General features: G+C 42.1%; 1 protein-coding gene and 1 non-coding gene across 16 annotated transcripts in view; both read right to left on the reverse strand.

Moving 5' to 3' along the window:
* Positions 1-21816, reverse strand: part of CEP295 (centrosomal protein 295) — a 42057-nt gene that overhangs the window by 6402 nt on the left and 13839 nt on the right. For 9 of the 15 annotated variants that reach the window (XM_020815319.3, XM_072993585.2, XM_020815318.3 and 6 more), the window contains exons 8-21: positions 14149-14332; positions 12254-12412; positions 11608-11835; positions 10815-10921; positions 9808-10020; positions 8027-8127; positions 6903-7893; positions 5247-5433; positions 4210-4362; positions 3397-3600; positions 1848-1957; positions 1051-1198; positions 616-852; positions 22-164 (exon numbers count right to left, since the gene is read on the reverse strand). In XM_020815319.3, the coding sequence (XP_020670978.3) occupies positions 22-164; positions 616-852; positions 1051-1198; positions 1848-1957; positions 3397-3600; positions 4210-4362; positions 5247-5433; positions 6903-7893; positions 8027-8127; positions 9808-10020; positions 10815-10921; positions 11608-11835; positions 12254-12412; positions 14149-14332 (3165 nt within the window). The remainder of the gene's footprint in view (positions 1-21; positions 165-615; positions 853-1050; positions 1199-1847; positions 1958-3396; positions 3601-4209; positions 4363-5246; positions 5434-6902; positions 7894-8026; positions 8128-9807; positions 10021-10814; positions 10922-11607; positions 11836-12253; positions 12413-14148; positions 14333-21816) is intronic. The other 6 variants (XM_078390127.1, XM_020815321.3, XM_078390132.1 and 3 more) reach the window with 3 other exon arrangements.
* On the reverse strand, positions 1491-1574 carry LOC140706274 (small nucleolar RNA U2-19). The gene has a single exon (XR_012085914.2). It is a non-coding gene; the product is annotated as a small nucleolar RNA U2-19 (small nucleolar RNA).

Consider the following 21816-nt stretch of genomic DNA (forward strand, 5'->3'; position numbering starts at 1 on the left):
TTCCCCTCTGTTTTAAAATACCTTGCTGTCGAGTGATATCCTACACTGGGAATGGCTTGAGAAGATGTTGAGGTCAGGGACTGGTTCCAGAGGCTGAAAAAGCTCACGATGAAAATTCGGAAAATTTCTTTCCATATCAGGAAAATATGGTCCTACTACTGGATCTTTTTTTTAAAGAGATGTAAAAGCATTTTGATTAGTACCAAACTCCATATTTTACAGTTACACATCAAACATATTGTTTAGTAATGGTGCAGCAGGTACATTTACAAATACACTTCCAGAGCTTTTTCATCCTGAAAGTTGATATTCCAGGTCAAACCCCACTCACTCAGCAGGATCGCAACAGCAGTGATTAGGCCCCAAAGGACTCAGTCAATATACACAGTTATATACAAAGTTATTTAGAGAATTTCTAACCAACAGCAAGTTTTATGATAATTATAGCAATAGCCACAAACATATTCCTAGACTGGTACCCCAACCCATCAGCTATACAACTAGGAACGGGATATTTGGACTACTCAAGAATGGCAGAGGAGATAAGTGTTTAACAGATACAGAATCCCTCCCTTCTGAATTTTTTGCTGTTTTGCCATTTTCTGGTAGTGTTACCGTGGGATATGTTGCTCAGAGATGACCAGCTGAACTCTCTTGGGTCCTTGTCTATGATTTTCTGAATGTTGCTGTCATTTGAGTGCAGCATTTCTCCAAAAGACGGAGAGGAATGAGGAAATTGGGAAGGAGCTTCCTGATCATTTGGTAGAGAAACTGGCAGATCCCAGGCATCATTTGTCTTCTCTTCCGCCGGGGAGCTGAAATGCCTGGACTGTTCATTGGCTGAAGACGGTTCTGCAAGATACACCCCCATTGCTCACTTTTGCAAAAGAATCCATTCAAAAACGGATGCCTCTGGCTTTAGCTAGTTTAAAACACACCCTGGAATGTGGAGGGAGTGCTGAACTTTCAGGTTAGATACAGCCATGTAGCATATAAATAAAAATACTGGCTCGTTATACTAAACAAGGAAATGAATGCAAGAATATGTACCTGTGCTGACTAGACTTCTGTTTGGATTGTAAGTGGTTATAAAGCTGGCAGTGGAAAGAGTGGCTGAAGAGAGATAGCCGCAGGCTACCTGCTGCGTATGGGTCTGTGGACTTAATGAATCAGGGGACCAGGCTGGAGCAAGGACTACCTAGGGCAAAAATGCATGTGTAACGTTATCATGAAAATGCCATAAACCTCAGTGCTCCAAATCACAACATAATTTGTTCTGAGCTCAGGTCAAGTGTAGAAACCTCCACGTATACACTTGTCAGGACATGTCAGGTTCATCACTGCTCAGTACAAGCTCTCCCATTCTGTCCCCATACACACATACACACATACACACACACACACAAAGTTCCACCTGCATATTCACTCGCCAATTACACAATGCAAAACGGCACACACCTCCACACACTCAGAGTCAGACTTGAATTGCTTCCCAGAATAGTATACAGATCATGCACCATTGAGACCAGCTGATCTTTCCGGTGCTCAGATTTGGCTACTTCTCATCACAGAGCCACTGAATAAGAAGCTCTCAGAGGGACACCAAAGCAATTCATGACACCTCCATGGTTCTTTACAATCTGTGCCTATTCCAACCTTATGCAAGGAAAAGCCATTCAAGCTTCCTAATATATATTAAAAAATGAAGGGTGAATAATGCTTTTATATATTGTAAAGGAGGTTAAAAATTTAACACTTCAGATCAATAATACTTAAATTCCATATCAATTTTGTTTGAAATTAATGCTATGTATCCCGTACTATCTTACATCCCAGATGCGACTAACCATATTATTTGGACTAAATGAAGGGTCAGGATGTGTCGCTCTTCTCCTTCCAGCATCGATGGCATGACTTGGTAAACCGGGATCCATAAGAGGAACTTCCCTAGACTTGGCTGAATATAGTAAATAAATAGATAAAGAAGCATGGATTTGTGCAGAGAACATTTAGGAAGCCATTATATATTTGGAGCTTTTAAAAACAAGGCTTTATTCTACTAACACTATCCCATTTGTTGATTTCTACTAAAGCAAAAGCATGCTGCTTATATACTGCCCCATAATGCTTAAAGCGGCCTCTGAGCGATTAACAATTATGAAGGCTACACATTCCCCACCCCACCCCAGGCAAGCTGGGTAGTTAGTTTGCCGACCTCAGGAAGATGGAAGGCTGGAGTGAACCTTGAGCCAGCTACCTGGGATTGAACCTTGGCTGCACTACTGCAGTTTAACCACAGCATCACAAGGCTCTCTACTCAGTTTATATGTATCACAGGATACAGGCCCTACTCCTGTTTCACATTCTGCAATCTTATTGTAATGCATTTCAGTCTTCTGAAATGCCAGCTACCCTCCAGAATCTGACTATGTTCAAGCATTTTAAATGATTTATGGCACAATAAAAGAAAATTATGTTTCCTTAAAAGACAAAAGACTTGGCTTGAACATGTTCTATTAACTGATGACTACGCCATGGTCTTGACAAACTGATTTTACAAAGCAGTATTAAAATTACTAAATGTATAGATCTAAAAGAAAATATATGCAAAATGTTTTACAGATGGTATGTAACACCAGAGAAATTAACACAAATGTATACAAATGTTTCTAATAAGTGTTCGAAATGTGGAGAGAAAGTAGGGAGCTTCTATCGTATGTGGTGGATGTACAGTAGGATCAAGGACTTTTGGAAAATGATTCATGAAATTATAGAGAAAATTTTAGGGGTTAAAATTAAAGAACCAAAAAAGGGAGAAAAATATTTCGATATTGATTTTATTTGTTCAAATTTTTTCGAATAAATGTTTAAAACATGTTTTTTAAAAAGTTGCTTTTACATAGCAGAGACCCCTAAATGCCTTCAGCTCTAGAAACTTCTATTTCTTTTTATTACGTTCCTGACTGTACCACACTTTCTCAGCATCTCATGGCCAAGATGAAAAAGTTCCAAATATTGTTGGAAACAGTATACTGGCAGGGTTTCACAGAGAAATGTGAGGGGAGAGGAGAAGGAGGGTGAATTTAGCTATGACTACCAACCATAGCTATAGTCACATTTCAAAAGTCCTGCCAACCTAGCAGTTCGAAAGCATGTAAAATGCAAGTAGATAAATAGGTACCACCACAGTGGAAGGTAACGACATTCTGTGTCTCATCGCACTGGCCACGTGACCACGGAAACTGTCTACGGACAAACGCTGGCTCTGTGTTTTGAAAACGGGGATGAACACCGAGCCCTAGAGTCAGACACGACTGGACTAAATGTCGAGGGGAACCTTTACCTTTACCAACCATAGCCATAACTAGTCACGTTTCAAAAGGTAACCCTCCTCACCCGAGTCTGACAAACCAACAGCTTCTGTCGCCGATCTCTCTTGCCATGATTCATGTAACTGTTCCAGACTTCCACTAGAACTCTGCCTCTCGGCTGTAATTCTTAACATATCTGCTTCTTCACAGAGAGAGTCATATGGACTCGACGGCTCTGCATCAACATTAGAAGTGAGGAAAATGTCTTCAGTCAGAAATTCTCCACAACCTGAAACATTCAGTTGCCAGTTATTAGAAGAAGGATCGTCCACTTAATGGAAGCATTTAGAAGTTTCATTTTAATCAGGAAACACATTTATTTTCTGAGTCTAACAACAACAAAGAATTCCTTCAGAAAGCAGACTTCTCATTTATTTCTCAGACCAGCAAGCTTTTGTAGTGGCATCATCACACTGTCCTAGCTTTCCCCAAGCCCTATTTAAAAATGGAAGATATTAATTTTTCACTTAGGTGGAAACAGCTGGAGTTTTCCTTCAGCCTTATAGTTTTTTCCTCAAAGGGAAAATAGTCAGAAGCCCTGGAGCAAAACGACACACTTCCCAAACACACACACACACATGCACGCACACAAGCGCTGAAATCCTGTTGTCTAGCATAATAAAAATTGCAACATTCAGTCCCTGCAGCCATAGTTCTCAGTTAATGAGAACAGGGTGGAATGGAAAGCAGGATGTGTCATTCTTTCTCTCAGTTTCTTGCAGGATTAGGGAAGATGGGATGATCTATCCTTACAACAGAAAGAGGGAGAGCTGCACCACAGAGTAGAAAGATACCAGAGGCAAGCATTTCTGATTAACATCCCACTTTTACAATGTACCTGTAGTGGAAAGGTTGCCACTTCTTGGCGTGTCAAGCTCTGGTATAACACTAAGTTCGTGCTGTTCCAAATCAAGCCCTAGCTTTACTTTTGCCAACGGGGGTTTTGAAAGCTTCCATTTCTGTTCTCTTCCCCAGATGCTATAAAACGGCTCTGTAAGGCAAGCATAAATTGAGGCGGTCAGGTGATCACGGAACAAAGGAAGGCTAATGATGTGGGTGATCACGGAGCAATAGGAAGGCAATTAGCCTTAGAGACAAAGAAGTTGACCAGAGATGTCGGAACCAGAAGAGCCTCAAGCAACGCCTTGAGAACTCTACTTATTAACTTAGCACAATTGCACAGAATGTTGTGAGAACTTAGATAGGACACTAGTTACCTAATCGCCACTAGGATTGGCTGCAGAAACCCTTTGATCTATTGCTCTAACTCTAAGCAGAAAGGCAGAATGAGAGGTCACCTGCCCGCTGGGAGCTGCTGCTTCTCTGTCAGGAGTGTTTGCACTCACTGAAACAGATAACTAACAGCCTTGGGCAGGATTTTCCCACAAGGAGGAACTTGTGTGTCAGGATAGCTAAAGGAACTGTGGACGAAGAGATACCCAATTAAAAGTCTCGCCTCTACTCACTAGTGTTTGGAAAACTACCAGTTTTATAACAAGAGGTCAAGAATACCGATCTGTAAGGATAAATGTCATAATTTGCTAAATCTGAAATGGCTATTTTCCTCATTCCAAAAGGTGTAGGCAGGTCTCTATGAAGCTGTTTTCCCCTTTGAATACCAGTTCTTTGTGTTATATCATGAACCAAAACCAAATAAGCATCTCACTCCCCCTGCTCAGGTGTGTAGCAGCAGGTATGTTTCTTTGGAGACAGGTCGATATACATCAAGAACTCTGAGCTGTACATACTGCTTTCCTATCTTTTCTTCAAGAATCAGCACATCTTCAACTGAGTCAATATGAAGTAAACATAGTAACAGAGAGAGGGAAAGAGAGAGATCAGTCTGACATGCCTGATTTTACAAAAGGCCCTTACCAATCTGTTCTTCTGAACCAACAGTTTGGAACAAGAAGTTTTTCTCTGCATGTCTGTTCATATTACCACAGCGAGTTTCTTCTTGATGGTCATCTTCTGCTTCTTTACAAAGTGATGCCAATAGGCTGAAGCTATTAGTCTCTTGTGCTTCTTGGGTCATCTCTTTACACATATTTGACTGTCTTGCCTATAGAAAGAAATTAAGAACTAGCTAACCAAAGCACTTTCTAAACTTTAAGATGTCAGCTTTAAAATACATGATCAGCACAACCGTATGGCTCTTTGCTCTGAAATACATTCTGCACTTTTTAAAGGGATGTACTCCCATGGAAGTGAACCTACGTATGCAGCAGATGGATACAGGAGTTGCTTTTTACTTAGCCCATTTCTCCAAGACTGCTATCTGCCTTGCTTGGCAAAAACTCTCTCCAAGGCAGAGTAGAAATACATTGACTGAAGATGCCAAATTTTTGAAGCAGTGGTTTGCAAAAAGCAAAGGAATGGTTCTGCCTCCATGATAGGTATTTTAATACTGTTACTGTGATATTTCAGACAGTTTGATTACAGCATGTGCCACTAAATTCAGCAGACCTCACTCTTAAATTTGCACAGGTATAACACTGATAAACAGAATTAAAGAATTCAACACGATTACCTTATCTGTTCACTAAGGATGGGCATGAACTGCTGTTCAGTGAGGCACCCACACAGGCGCCCTGTAGAGGCCACACACCTCGCTCCCCCGTGTGATTGCGCAATTCCCTCCTCTGCCTTCTCTGCGCGATTGTCTACTCAGATGAGGAGGCGAGACAGGGAAGCTTGTGGCACTACCCATGAGTGGATGATCCCACTGAGAAGGTAGAGGAAGGAAGTGTGCTGCTGATGATGACTGGGCGATTGCACAGAGGAGGCTCGGAAGGGAAGCACGTGGCACCTGCAGAACACCTATGCGGGCACAGTGGTACACCAGGCCCAACCACAGTTTGTGCCCATCTCTATTGCTTATCCGAATTTTGTTACAAGGATATTACATTTTTTAGCGATTTTTGCATATTGCCTATTTGCCCAATGCTTCCATGGCCAAATAAGAAAACTATACTTTTTTCTTGCTCCATTGTTTCTAATTTTATCTTTTTTCCATGAGCAAAAAATTGAGCAAGTTGAACACATGCTGCAGCACAGCCATTTTTAATCCGGTTATACTGACTGTATTTGCCATTATTACTACAATAAGTTGAAGGCATTTCAATAATTAAAATGTAATGGATATAACAAAAATAACAGTAATTTCATGGGCTAAATTACAGGCATTTTGCCTTCTCAAAATAGCACACGTCTGGCAGGAAAGTACTGAATATGCTCCAGTATTTTCCAAACACAAAAGCTTTCTAAAGAAAAAAGAATCACACAGGGGTATGTGCTAAACAACCTTCCTCACGATGACTTCACAATTTCCAGCAGTGTTGTCATTAGACAAGAGTCAAATGCACTAATGCAGGGAAAGCGCAATGCTTACTCAATTTTAAGCTAAGCAATCACGCTAGAAATGGAGTGGAATTTTAAAATCCTCATTAACAATCTGGGGGGGAAAAGAATTAATACGTTTTCACACTGATTTAGCCTGGATCCTTGCTTGGCATGCCTTTGAAAGCATACCCGTTTCAGAAACTCTTTTAAGGCCTCTTGCTGTTGCTCCATCTGTTGCTTCAGCTGAGAATGCTTCTGCATGAGCAGGTCCTCCTGGATCCTCTGCCGAGAAAGAAGAGCTTCCCGTTGCTCGTCGAGTTGCTCCTGCAGTTCCTTCAAGTGCTCTTGTTGAGCTTGGATGCTCTCGGAGGAAGCTAACATTCTGTCCCTTAATTCCATAACATCAGAATAAGTGGACGAGCATCCAATTTCGTCTCTCGCTGCCAAAGGCTCCTGGGTTTTCTCTACATTGCTCGCTTTGGAAGAAAGCATCGAAGAGACAGGCTGCAATAGAAGGTGTGTTTGATCAAGGGCGGTGCTTCTCTTACTCTCAGCAGGAATGTGCTGGGTCACTGAGGACGTTGGCAGGTGAGTCTTTTCTGCCAAAGGAGCGTGGGGTGCCAATTTATCGGACCAAAGTTTTTCTGAAAAGCCAGAAGAATTGTCTGCAGACAAAGTGAACTGGGAACCTTGTGCAAAAGCTACTGGTTGAGTTATAACAGACGTATCCTGTAATCTGACTACTGATGATCCCACCATTCCATGACAGTCCATCGGCTGCGTTGTGGATGTCTCTACTGCACCCAGGTTCTCTTTCTGTTTAGAAGAATGTGTCAACGGAAACGTTCTTTGATGCACCTGGGTATACTCAGTCTGGACCTGCCCCACATGGCCAACATGGAGGCACTGCTCTTTTGCTTTCTGCCCCAATGACACTTTTGAAGACTCAGCTGGCTCTTGTGCAGGAGCGTGCCTTGATGGAGGAGCTGCTGTAAGATTAACTTTCTGCAATATATCAAATCCTTGTAATCGTGACTGTAATTCAGGAATAGAATTTAGTTTTGCAAGTCCGTCACCAGGGCCCAGCAGTGCTGCAGAAACGTACTTGTATCTCTGTTTTAGCTTCGCCTGATATTCATGCAAACGTTTCCTGGCTTCTTCAACTGACTCTCTGTGCATCCTAAAACAATATACATGCATTTATTTATTATCTAAAGATAAAATACTTTCCAGGAGCAGAATATCATTCTAACTCCTACAACAGTATTAAATAGACACTTCCAAACCTTCCCCCTCACGGAAATTAAAAATACCTGTTTTGCTCTAGAAGACGCTGCTGATAGTCACGAATCATCTGCATATGGTCATTTTCTTTATAGCTGCTGTCTGCCTGGAATCCTATGATACCTTCAGACTAAAGAGAAACTAAATGAAGTTAGTATCAAAAGTTATTGAAATGAACTTTGAATAGTACAGTAGTTCTATAATACACATATTTGTTTCAAAGTCAGCATGTCTTAAAACAACATTGTTTATTGGGAAATGAGCATTTAGAGCTTGCTACAGCCTGCTACCTTTATCTGATCATTATCTATTTTGTCCTTACACATGGTAACTGTGAAGATGTGAAATTTTGTGTGTATACTGTAGGTATAAGGGGTTAAAATAATTAAGGAGTGTGTGGAAAAAGTAGCCCTGAAAATGAAAGTGCTTGAAAAAGAGAGAGGCTTGAACAATAATTTACTAAAGTCACTGCAAAACAATTAACCAACTTTCCAGCTGAGCAAGGCCACAGTACCACAACATTCCTGCCAGTTAAATGTGTTTTACAAATTATAACAAAGCACAAACAATGTTAATCTATACAGTGGTGCCCCACTAGACGCTTACCCCACATGACGTCAAAATCGCTTAACAATGACTTTTTTGCAATAGCTATTGCGACCACAAAACAATGGTTCCAATGGGGGAAATCCGCATTACGTTGATTAGGAGCCTGCTTCGCGAACCATTTGTTCACTATACAACTATTTTTCCGGTTCCGCAAAATGGCTTCCCTCCCTTTGCAAAATGGCTGCTTTCCAGACCCCTGCTTCGAAAGACAGCGATTTTTAACAGCTGATTGGCGGTTCTTTATGGGCAGTCTTTGCTGGACGATGAGGTATTTCCCCATTGGAACACATTGACTGGTTTTCAATGCATTCCAATGGTTTTTTTTTCGCTTGATGATGATTTCGCTTAACAGCAAAATTCCTGGAACGGATTATCGTCGTCAAGCGGGGCACCACTGTATTAGTGTATATAGGGTCTGCTACTATCTGCAGTTTCAGACATCTGCAGTAGGTTTTGGAATGTACCACCCAAAGATGAGGGAAGGGACTCCTGTAAATGCATTTCTACACAAATGCGTTGCACTAATCAGCAACTCTACATACCTATATCAATTAATTTGTTGAATTCTTCTCCACAGCTGTTCTTTGTGTTAGAGAAAAACACTGCCATGCACAAAGGGGGGGGGGGGATAATCAGAGGGATGGGAAACCCCAGTATTTGGAGATACATAAATTTCCATGAAAAAAAACTTAGTTGGGGAAATCTAAATAGCCTCAGGATGGTGGAGAATAATACCAAATAGCTACAGAATGCTGAAGGGGTTGGGAGCTGCCAAAAACTGGAATATGTCCCCCGAAAAGGGAGTGCTGTAGAAGATGTCATTATTCTTTGGCTTGGACCCTGCACTCTGCACTGCAACATTAAAATTTTAATTTACTTAGGACAAAATTGTTTAATTTTAAGCACATTTGTGTAGATTTCGCTTTTGTAGTTATGAAGTATACAAGACCACACATCTGACTGTTAACTGAATTATTATTATCCATGATTTCTCTTTTTTGTTTCAATTGTATTTTGTAAGCAAGACTAGAATTTCTTTATCAAATAATCTCAAGGGATTTTTTTTTTGAAATAAATAAAATTGTTTAGTGGCTATCCAGCTAGTTAAAAAAAAGATAGCATTATACCAGGGAGATTCAACTATAATTCCATTCAGCATGAAAAATCACTTCTATTTTCAGACCATATTTTCTGCTTTTACTTTATGCTCTGCTTCCTGCTGCTTCAGACCCACAGGGATAATACCATCCATCTGTACTGTCTGGGATTCTTGGCCTTTCTTCTCTTGTTCTTTTTTAACTTCCTGCTGCTGCATTTCAGCCTTCAGAACATCAACCTCCAGACGTATTTTCTGCTCTTCAATATGTTGCAGTAATGTTAGTTGCTGTTGCTTCTGGTGCTCTAACCACTCCATCTAGTCAAATAAATAGGAATTATTTTTGTTATGGTCAGGAGGAACCCATAGATACAAATAACATGTTTATATTAAGTAATTTTTTGGGGCAACAGATTGACACTTTTTAATGAGTACTAATTCGGATGTGTTACTGAAAAGTTTTGACACAGGAGTAACATGAGCAAAATCCAGCCATTCAGCAAAAAAATTAATGAAATCTTCACTACAACTCCTGCAAATGAACTACTGCTACAATAGTCTCATGGCAGAAGTGTTGCATTGTATGTTGCTAAGATGGTGGATTCTTATTGTACGTTATTTTCAATGATTATGCATTATTAATAAAATGTTGAGGAAGAGAAGTTGAGAACTCTGCAAGTTAGAATAAGTCGGACTTGAGCACTTCCCTGGCTTTGCAACTGAGATGACCCTCAAACCGTGCAAATGTTTATTCATTTTTAAAAATTACTCATGGCTGTTAGAAGGAGAATCTTACTAACTGTGTACTGTATAAGTTTCGATTCCACTCCCCCCATATCTTGCAGAGCAAAGTTAAACCGTTCCTGAATGCCACTGCAGGCGGGAACTGCTTATCTTTCAGTTTCGTCTGTTTTTATTGGTTTTTAATTATCTTGGCCTTAAGCATTTACTGTTTTTTTTAGTGAGGTTTCAGACATTCAATTTCCTGTGTTTCTGAGGAGTCTGATATTAGTGACTTAAATGACGATTTTAATTAAGGATTTAATTAAGGATTAAGGCACAAGATGGTACAAAACATCTAAGGCTCTCACCCTCATTGCTATAGACTGTACCTGTTTTTGTCTTTCTGCTTCTTTTCCAATTTTAACTACTTGTTCTTGGGGATGATTTAGAACCATATTTCCAGCAACAACGGTTTGGTCCAATCTTTCCGAAAGCTCTAAAATAGACAAGCACACATTCATAAACAAAGAGTAGTATAAGAATGGTTAGTTACATATGCTGCAACATGAATTATACTAAACAGAACTTGTTTAAAACAAATCAACATTTTAAAGAAATTGGCAGGAAAGAAAGATTTGAAGAACTTAATCACAGAAAACAGGGTAATGAATTGAACTATAGTTTCTCTCTCTATATATATGAATTATATTTACGGACCTTGCACCTTCTGAAGCTGAGCAATCTTAGGAAGGAGCTGCTACCTTTTCCCCTCATCTCTGCTCACAACTCAAGGCCACTATAATTCATTATATGTGTAATGAATGCTTTATATAAATTTTACTTATTCAGATGGAATACTGAGGCATAATTTAGCATTACGGGCACAAGGCACAGTAAGTCTTGGATGCACATGTGCGTGTACATATGCACACACACACACACACTCTCTCTCTCTCTCCCTCCAAAGGGATAACTATGATTAGAAAGTTTACAATTCTGTGATTCTCTACCACAAAATATTGATGGGGATATTCTCAAAAGAAACTTGAGTGTCATGTAGAAAAATTGCTCTAAAATCTACGTATTCCAGCATCTTGGACTCACAAATTTGTATCTTAGTTTTCTTCTTCCTGAGGACCACTAGGCTCAGTTTCAAATCCTGAATGCATGATGGTCACATACCTTTGCCTTCACATACAGGAGCATCCTTTGGTTCCTGCTCAGGTTCTGAGTCACACAGTCTTCTCTCCCCACTAGAAAGGGTTCCTGACTCAATTGTCCCCATGTCACTTTGGTCCTCTGGCTCATCTCTTGCGGTCCATTGGTCTTTCTGGTTTCTGATCTTGTTTAGCAGTTTTTTAAGAGCTAATCTTGACTGAGGTTCAGGTGCTTTTTCTACTTCACGACCTACTATTAAAAAATAAAACATTACTGATGATGATAAATAACAACAACACACAAAGGTACATGAAATCTATGAACATGCACCCTCTGTATATGAGGTTCAGGATCAACAACAGAATAAAAGATCTTCATAAGACTGACTTCAACCATAGGCCTTGGCAGGTAATCTGCCAAGACAGCCTTTTGAGGGAAGAATTACTATTATTTTATTTTTTTTATTCTGTCTTTTCTCCAATACCACAGCCGTAAACAGTCAGAAACAAAAAGTTTAACATCAAATATCACAATGGCGAGTATCTAAAGATCAGTGGGTAAATCTAGTAGGCATGCAAAAGTGCACCACCCCAGATGTTCTGCTAAGATACGACTCATGAGACCTCCTGCCTCATTTTTAAGGATTTCAGATTAAGAATTTTTTTCTTACCACCTGGCTCAATATTCTTCAGCTCATCCTCCTGCCCTCGTGCCACCTCAGAGACAGAATCTGGCTCTTGAGAGAGTTCTAGGTCATCATCTTGAGACTGCTTTAAGAGGGTGGGCAATGGCTGGGGGTCAAGGTGCAAGATAAGGTCGCCTTTCATTCCTGTGGAAAGCAATTAATCCACATGAAATCAATATGCCGTGCTCTGTACTGTACATTCTAACTACAGAGAAAGTAGTGGTTTCTAGGAAGAAGCAATATTCTAATACAGTGGGCCCTCGACTTACGAACTTAATCTGTTCCGGAAGTCCGTTCGTAACCCGAAAAATTTGTGACTCGAATCAGCATTTCCCATAGGAATGCACTGAAAACCATTTAATCTGTTCCGGCTGTTTTTGGTTCTTAAGTTGAGGGGCGGTTCGCAAGTCGATTCATTATTTCCCATAGGAACTAATGCAAAGCTGCTTAATCTGTTCCTTCCACTAGGGGCAGAATTATTTCTTTCCCCCCCTTTCTCCCCCTTTTTTGGTTCGTAACTCGATTCCGCGTTCGCAAGTAGGGTCTATAGTTTCCTTTGAGATCGGGTTCGTAACCCGAAACGTTCGCAACTAGTGCCATTCTTAAGTCGAGGGCCCACTGTAATAGGAAATAAGCACATGTTGCAAGATGTTTGATTACATTAAGAATAAAAATTTTTACATTAAGAATAAACATTCAGAACAATCTTTTCTCTTAATACCAATAGCTAGATTTCCTATGACAAGAAACCTAGCCATGAAGACTTAAAGCAAATGGTAGCTACAATCATCTGCTAACTACAGTCACCATGTGAACACCATCACTGCTAGAATTCAATCTTAAAAAACACTTCATTTTGTGCCATCTAGTCAATTCTGACTTATGGCAACCCTAATAGAGTTTTAAGGACATGTGAGATGTTCAAAGAATGGTTTCCCATTGCCACTGCAGTGAGTTTCCCAGCTGAGTGGCCACCTGACTTCACATCTCTGACGTGGGAGTGCCCAACGCCTTATCCATTAACTCTCTTAATAAACCTTAGAGATTCTGAATTAGAATACGTTTTGAGAATTGAAACTAGCACATTAGAACAACATATGCCCTCTGTGACAGGCAAACTAGAAAGGCTTGATTGATGCTCTATTCCAATGGTTCCTAAACCTTGGATCTCCAGATGTTAGACTGAAACTCCAAGGACAGTTTACCATTAGTTGTGCTGGCCCGGGCTTCTGGTAGTTGCAGTCTAAGAATATCTGAGGAACCATTGCTCTATTCAAATAGAATCTTTTACTATACTTGTGGGAACTAATATACCAGGTCTCACCTGCAACTTAAGTATTTAGGGGCAGCACTTAAATAACACAGAAGTAACTGGACTAGGAATATGGAAAAGCACTAATTGTTGATAAAAGATAACAATTCCCAAATCAATGCTATGGTGGAGGTTTCATAGAACTCACTTCAGTTTCTGAGCAAGATCTATTGGAATGGCAAGGAATTGTGTGAAATGTTTCCTTGATCTTTATAATTGGTGGTTTCCAAATTGCTGCCTTCAGGAAACGCTTTCCACACCAATTCATCTTCTGAAGAAATCTAGATCATCTGCCACCAATTTTTTTTAAAAAATTGTACAGTAGTTTCTGGTGTGTCCAAAACACACACTCAGTCCACCTGAAAGCACTGGCCAGGTCTGCTGGGCTTCCTTATTGCTCTGTATGAAAAGACAGAACAAGCCCAATCCACTCAGTGGTGAGTAGGCGATTTTTCAGCAGAGCAGATCTGCCATTGCTGATCATTTCAATGAATAACTCCAACAAGACCAAAAGGATCTCGGGGTCGCCAAACACAGTTAGACAGCCATGGTGCCACATAATACCTACTCCGATCTCCAGTGTACATGTCTTCAAAGGCACACTCCAGCTCCCTTTGCCATTCTTCCTTGATTTCCATACGCCTGTAGGTTGGTTCGAACAACTGTGGGGGCATCTGCGCAACAATCTGTCTCCTGCGTGCAAGGTCTATATTCTGCATCTGTTCCAGCTCCTTCATTAACTTTTCCCTGTCCTTTAATGTGGAAAAACAACCATTTATGATGCTGTCGTTTACAGCTATCCAGTGTTGTTGTTTTGACACAACAAGAACATCTTTTCATCCACTATGATTGTCTGCTTTACTGTTGGGAAGCTTTTGAGAAAAGACTCAATAGCACGTCATAAAATGAAGTTCAGAGAAGGCTTATTAATGCAGATAGATGGACAAACCACAAAGGTGAAACTCTCCCTCTCCCCACAACTTCACATACACAGAGTAAAGCAAACTTACAACTTAAGTACAAATAATATTGTTGAGATGAACTGCACAGATACAGAATGGAAGACACCCGGCTAGACAACAATACCTGTGAAAGGGATCTAGGAGTCTTGGTAGACCACAAGCTGAACATGAGTCAGCAGTGCGATGCAGCTGACAAGAAAGCCAATGCAATTCTTGGTTGCATCAATAGGAGTATAGTGTCTAGATCAAGGGAAGTGATAGTACCACTCTGTTTCGGTCAGACCTCACTTGAGTATTGTGTTCAGTTCTGGGCACATCAATTCAAGAAGGATGTTGGCAACCTGGAACATGTTCAGAGGAGGGTGACTAAAATGGTTAAAGGTCTGGAAGTCATGTCCTTTGGGACTTAGGGAGTTGGGAATGTTTAGCCTTACAAAAAGAAGGTTGAGAGGGGACATGATAGCCACGTTTAAATATCTGAAAGGATGTCATGTTGAAGAGAGGGCAGGTTTGTTTTCCACGGCTCCAGACACTAGCACACAGAGCAATGGTTTCAAACTACAGGAAAAGAGTGTTACATAACAGCACTGATGTTACCTGTCTGTCATGGGTTTGGAGGGAAAGTTCCATCCTATGGGGAGTGGAAGGCGGGACATCAGGAGGAGGGGCTGTACTGTATAAATATGTGATGCCTGTGTGGTGAAGGGAGATGCTGAGACAGACTGTGAGACACTGGGTTGGGACGAAGCAGCAGCTGGGGAAGAAGAAGCTGTTGTGGGAGTCTGGGTGTCTGACAGGGTACTACTGTGTGTCAGAGTACCAACCTGATAAGTTCAGGTGTCTGTGGGTTAGCCAGAACTGATGGGTTCAGGGTCTGTGCTTTAAGTTAAAGGTTCTAGGTGAACCAAACTGTATGCTTGTGTGTGTGAGAATAAGCCACGTTACTTTATTTTATTCACCTGATTGTTTTATTTACCCTGTTTGTATTTAAAATAAACCTTATTCTTTTGTTGTTTAAAAATCCATCCCTGGTCTGTGTGACTTATTATAGGGAATGGTTGGTGGCAGCTTAGTGTAACTGTGTGACATATCCCAGTAGGTCTGGGTTTGTCACATTGATTGGTGTCCAGCGTGTGGGATACGACTGGTCCAGTTGTCCAGCGGTCCAGCAAAGCCTTGGCAGGTGTGCCCAGAGCAAGGGGGGTCTAGTCAGGGACAGTCTGAGGCGCGTAGGTAATCTTCTAGGTGTACCTCACGGGGAGGTGCGCTAGTAGAAGAACGTGCCAACTGGGGAGACTTAGATTAAGGTGCTCTGAGGCAGCCTAGTTTTGGCGGGAAAACGCTGAGGCAAAACTGCGTAGCAACAGCGAGCTAGCTTGCCAGCTGAGAGGCCCAGCAGAGGGGGGTAGGCTCTGACTTGATACTGTTACAAGTTTAGTGCTGAAGAACAGCAGCAATCTCTAGGGAGAGCTGGTTCTGAGGCAAAAAGGAAAAAAAGTGGTCGTTTTATTTTGAGGCTTGACTTTTTAAAGCAGCCTGTTCTGAGGGGGGGGTTATGCCCTTGACTCGAAGCCAAGTAGCAGACATGAGTGAAGTGAAAGACCCCCAGATTGACCAAGGTTCTGAGGATGAATTTGGCTCAGTGCAAGGTGACAGCACAGGAGAGCAGAACCCAGAACTTAGAAAATTGATCCTAGCCCAACAGCATGAACTGAGGGTGAGGGAAATGGAGGAAAGATTAGAGAGAGAGAAAATGGCATTTGAATTAGAGCGAGAGAGAGAGAGAATGGAGAGAGAAGAAAGAATGGAGAGAGAGAAGATGGCGTTTGAATTAAGAAAACTGGAACTGATGAACCAGAACAATAATAATAATAGGGATTCTGAGGGAGGCCAACTGTCTAAGGCTGACCTGAAGAAATTCCCTGTGTACCACAAGGGAGATTGTCCTGAGGTGTTCTTTTCCTTAGTGGAAAGAGCGTTTGTGGACTTCTCAGTGAGGGAAACTGAGAAGATGACCATCATGCGGTCTTTAATCAGTGGTAGCCTGGCTGAGGTTTATGCCGAGATGCCTGAGGAATTGATGAAAGATTTTGCAGAGTTTAAAAAACTGGTGTTTGCAAGACATGGGATAAATGCAGAGCAGCTGAGACAAAGATTCAGGTCCCTTACCAAGAAGCCAGAACAGACTTTTACCCAAGTGGGGGCCCAATTGGTGAGGCTGCTTGAGAAATGGCTATCGCAGGAGGGGACAGAGACCTATGAGCAGCTTAAAGACTTGATAGCCCTGGAACAGTTCTATTCAGTCCTGCAGGGGGAATTGAAATTCCAGGTGAGGGAAAGGAAACCGAAATCTGTGGCAGCAGCCGCAGAGATCGCAGATTTTATCTCCCAAATAAGAAAGCCCTTGGGTGAGGGGAAATCTGTAGGTAAACCCAAAGAAACCTACAGCAAGTACTCTCAGGGACCAGGGAAAAGCCAGCAAGGGGGAGGGGCCCATGGTGAAGGGAAGCCCTCAGACATGAAACCAAGACCTCAGATTTTGGAGGGAAAACCAAAACAAGATGAGAGAGAATCAAAATACGCCAGAAAATGTTATTTCTGTCAGGGAAAGGGTCATCTAATCTCAGAGTGTGAGAAATTAAAGCAGCTAAAAGGAATGGTGCCTCAGAATTCTAGTGGGACCAAGCCAAAAGCTGTGTTCTGTGTCCAGAAAGAGCAAAGCTCATTGTCACAGAGGGAGCCTGTTGCCATGACTACTCAGTCTGGAACAGCTACCTATGCTGATCAGGCTGAGGAAAATGGTCCTCTTCTGGAGGTAAAGCGCTGCTTGCTGATAAAAACAGATTCTCAGTTGTTTGAGACAGCAGGGGTGGACGTAGGAATACTTGACCGTCAGTATAGGGGACTGCGGGACACTTGTTCCCAGGTAACCCTGTGCCATCCAGATATCATCCCTAGGGAGTTTATAATCCCAAATGAGAGCATGAAGGTGGCAGGGATTGAGGGGCAGATAATCTCTCTGCCAGTAGCAGAGGTACCTGTCAACTTTCAAGGCTGGAGGGGAGATTGGCGGATAGCGATTTCATCGACTCTGCCAGCAGCCGTGCTCGTGGGAAATGACCTGGCTGAACATGTGAAACGGGTGCTAGTGATTACACGCTCACAAGCCACCACAGGGACAGTTCAGGGGGGTAATGATGAGCCAGAGACGGAAGCAGGTGGGGGGAGTTCAGAAGCTGTGGTGGAAACCTTAACCACAGACAGCAGATTTGGACAGGAGCAAAAGGCAGACGCCACTCTCCAAAAGTGTTTTGAACAGGTGACTGACGCCCAGCTAACACCTGAAACCCCAGTGAGATTTCTGGAGAAAAAGGGGATTTTATATAGAGAGACCCTGAGGAATACCTCAAAAGGGGGAGATGGGATCAGAAGTCAGCTGGTGGTACCTGAAAAGTATCGCCCCATGATCTTACAAAGGGGTCACTCTGACATGTTTGCTGCACACTTAGGGGTGAAAGAGCCCCTTGATTTGATCAAACAAAATTGGGAGCAGATCACCCAGGATGACCCACAAGACGTTGTGACTTACATAGACACCTTGATGAATGACCTAAAGCGAAATCTAGAGCTGGCAGCAGAAAACCTGCAAGCGCAGAAGGTCAAACAGAAAACATGGTATGACCGCAAAGCTAGAGAGAGGCACTTTGACCCAGGGGAGGAAGTGCTCTGGCTTAGGCCCTGCAGAGAGAATAAACTGCAGCTCAAATGGGCAGGACCATATAGGGTCATTTCCAAGATGTCAGACCTGAACTACCTAATAGAGCAGGAGGAGAACCAAGCAAGGAGGGTGGTTCATGTGAATGCCCTAAAACCCTACTACAGAGGGGAACAGAGGGTTTTATTCGCGATAAAAGCAGCTGAGAGTGAGGAAGCTGAATTACCCTTCTGGGAGGGTAGAGGGGAAGTAAAATACAACCCAGAGGAGGTAAAGATCAGTCCTGCACTCACCCAAGACCAGCAGCAAGAACTAAAAATGCTGCTTAGTAAATATCAGCAGGTGTTTTCCAACAAGCCGGGGATAGTGAAGGGAGTGATGCATCGGATCCACACAGGGGATGCACCCCCGCAGGCAGTATCCCCATACCGAGTAACGGGACCCTATAGGGACAAGGTGCGGAAGGAGCTGGACGAGATGCTTAGGGAGAACATAATCGTCCCCTCGTCTAGTCCTTGGTCCTCTCCGATAGTCCTTGTGGACAAGCCTGATGGGAGCATTAGGTTTTGTGTCGATTACAGGAAATTAAACCGTGTAACCACTCCTGATGCCTACCCAATGCCCAGGCTAGACAACCTGATTGAAACCATAGGGGGTTGTCGGTTCATCTCATCATTGGACCTGGTAAAGGGATATTGGCAATTAAGAATTGATCCCAGGGATCAAGAAAAGACTGCCTTTTGCAGCCCTTTTGGTCTCTATGAGTTTCGAGTCCTGAGCTTTGGTCTCAGAAATGCACCAGCCACATTCCAAAGGCTGATGGACCAGACCTTGGCAGGGCTCAGTGACTTTACAGTGGCCTACATTGACGACATAGGGATCTTCAGTAATACCTGGGAAGATCACCTGATACACCTGGAGTTAGTGCTGCAGAGGTTAAGTGCAGCAGGGCTAACAGTAAAGGCCAGCAAGTGTCAGCTGGGTAGCCCAGAAATAAAATACTTGGGTCACATGGTAGGGGGAGGAATGATAAAACCCCTGGAGGCCAAAATAGAAGCTGTTCGTGATTGGCCTAGACCCAACACCAAGAAAAAAGTCAAATCATTTCTTGGGTTGGTGGGCTACTACAGAAAGTTCATCCCGAGGTTTAGCGAGATTGCGGCTCCGCTGACCGATCTGACGAGGAAGAAGGCTGATGACCGCATCCCGTGGACCAGCGACTGTGAGGCGGCGTTCCAGAGGTTGAAGGAGGCGTTAATCAACTATCCTGTCCTGCGTGCTCCAGACTTCGACCGGGAGTTCATCATCTACACCGATGCGTCTAACAGCGGGGTAGGAGCAGTTCTGTGCCAAGAGGATGAGAATGGTGACCAACATCCAGTGTCCTACCTGAGTAGGAAACTTCAAAAAGGTGAGAGACATTTGGCAACCGTGGAGAAGGAGTGTTTGGCCATAGTCTACGCGATCCAGAAGGCCAAGCCTTACATCTGGGGAAGACATTTTGTTCTGTGTACTGACCATTCACCATTGCAATGGTTAAAGACAATGAAAACCCACAATAGCAAACTTATGAGGTGGGCTTTGAACTTACAGGACTATGACTTTGAAGTGAAGGTGGTCAGAGGGTCAGTGAACTGTGTTGCTGACGCCTTATCAAGAAGACCTGAAGAATGAAGACGGCGAAAGAACATGGACTATGTGTATATAATGAAAACAAAAAGTTAAAATGTACCTGGTTTTAAATTGGTTTGTATTAATAAAGGTAAATTGATGTAATGTATATGGTAAATGTTTAAATGCCTATTTGAAATGTTTAACTTAGAATGTAAGTAAGTATAATATGGTAGGTATAATTGGTGTTGTGTGTTTTATACAGGTTGTTTTTTTGGGAAAAAGCACCTTAGCTTTCCCCCTACAAAACAACTTATAAAGAGGGGAGGTGTTACATAACAGCACTGATGTTACCTGTCTGTCATAGGTTTGGAGGGAAAGTTCCATCCTATGGGGAGTGGAAGGCGGGACATCAGGAGGAGGGGCTGTACTGTATAAATATGTGATGCCTGTGTGGTGAAGGGAGATGCTGAGACAGACTGTGAGACACTGGGTTGGGACGAAGCAGCAGCTGGGGAAGAAGAAGCTGTTGTGGGAGTCTGGGTGTCTGACAGGGTACTACTGTGTGTCAGAGTACCAACCTGATAAGTTCAGGTGTCTGTGGGTTAGCCAGAACTGATGGGTTCAGGGTCTGTGCTTTAAGTTAAAGGTTCTAGGTGAACCAAACTGTATGCTTGTGTGTGTGAGAATAAGCCACGTTACTTTATTTTATTCACCTGATTGTTTTATTTACCCTGTTTGTATTTAAAATAAACCTTATTCTTTTGTTGTTTAAAAATCCATCCCTGGTCTGTGTGACTTATTATAGGGAATGGTTGGTGGCAGCTTAGTGTAACTGTGTGACATATCCCAGTAGGTCTGGGTTTGTCACAAAGAGATTCCATCTGAACATCAGGAAGAACTTCCTGACGGTCAGAGCTGTCCAGCAGTGGAATAAGGCTGCCTCGAAGGCTGGTGGAGTCACCTCCTTTGGAGGTTTTTAAGCAGAGGCTGGGTGGCCATCTGTTGGGAGTACTTTGATGGATGTTCCTGCATGGCTGGGGTTGGACTGGATGGCCTCAGTGGTCTCTTCCAACTCTATGACTCTGCTACACATATTGTTCAAAAGAAATCTCCCACTCCTTTGAAAAAACAGGATAGTGCTTTATTTCAGCATGACTTCAATTTAAAGATGGGCTTTCAAATTCATACAATGTTATGAAATGTCAACGCCAGTTCTAATGATTTTCCTGCATCATTTCATGATGTATATGTTGGTAATAGTTATTTCAAATATAATATTGTTTCCTTCCTTCATAACATAAAGTGGATTAAAATTACCTTTAATACCTGGACTTTTCAGTGTCTCTGCTGAATTAATGAAGTGCTACAAAAATGAACTAATTTTGGAGCTCCATAGACCGTTGTCAGTATCCAACCAATATATCTGTTTTGAAAGTACTCTGCACAAATATGTATGAGCAAATGATACATGTCTAAAAGAAACTGATATAATCCTTGGGTTAAATCCAACATTGGTCCTATCTGGAGCATACCACTGAATTCAATGGAACTTAGATTAAGTCCTAACTAACAAGCCTCATTCATTTCAATTGGACCAACGTTAGAAGTAGCCCTCTGATCCCTATTCTAACTATATTTAATTCTGAAATTGTTGAAAGCCATCTAATGTAATTAACAACAATCTCTTCACCCACCCATTGAACATGTGCATTCATTGTTCTTACAGTTTTGAAATTCCAAATCTTTTTCTTTTTTCTTTTGCTCTGAAGTGCGAACAACTGCTGTGAGGCTTTTTCAATGTTCAACAATATTTCCTGGCTGACACTGGAAATAACCTTGCAAACCTGAAGACTAAGGTCTTCAGGTCTAACGATGTGCATTTGAAGGGTATGAACTTTTAAAAATTCATTATTCCAGAATCCTTCTGGAAAGCGACGAGGAGAGT

This window comes from Pogona vitticeps, chromosome 3 (assembly GCF_051106095.1).
Source record: "Pogona vitticeps strain Pit_001003342236 chromosome 3, PviZW2.1, whole genome shotgun sequence".
In the NCBI taxonomy this organism is placed as follows: Eukaryota; Metazoa; Chordata; class Lepidosauria; order Squamata; family Agamidae; genus Pogona; species Pogona vitticeps.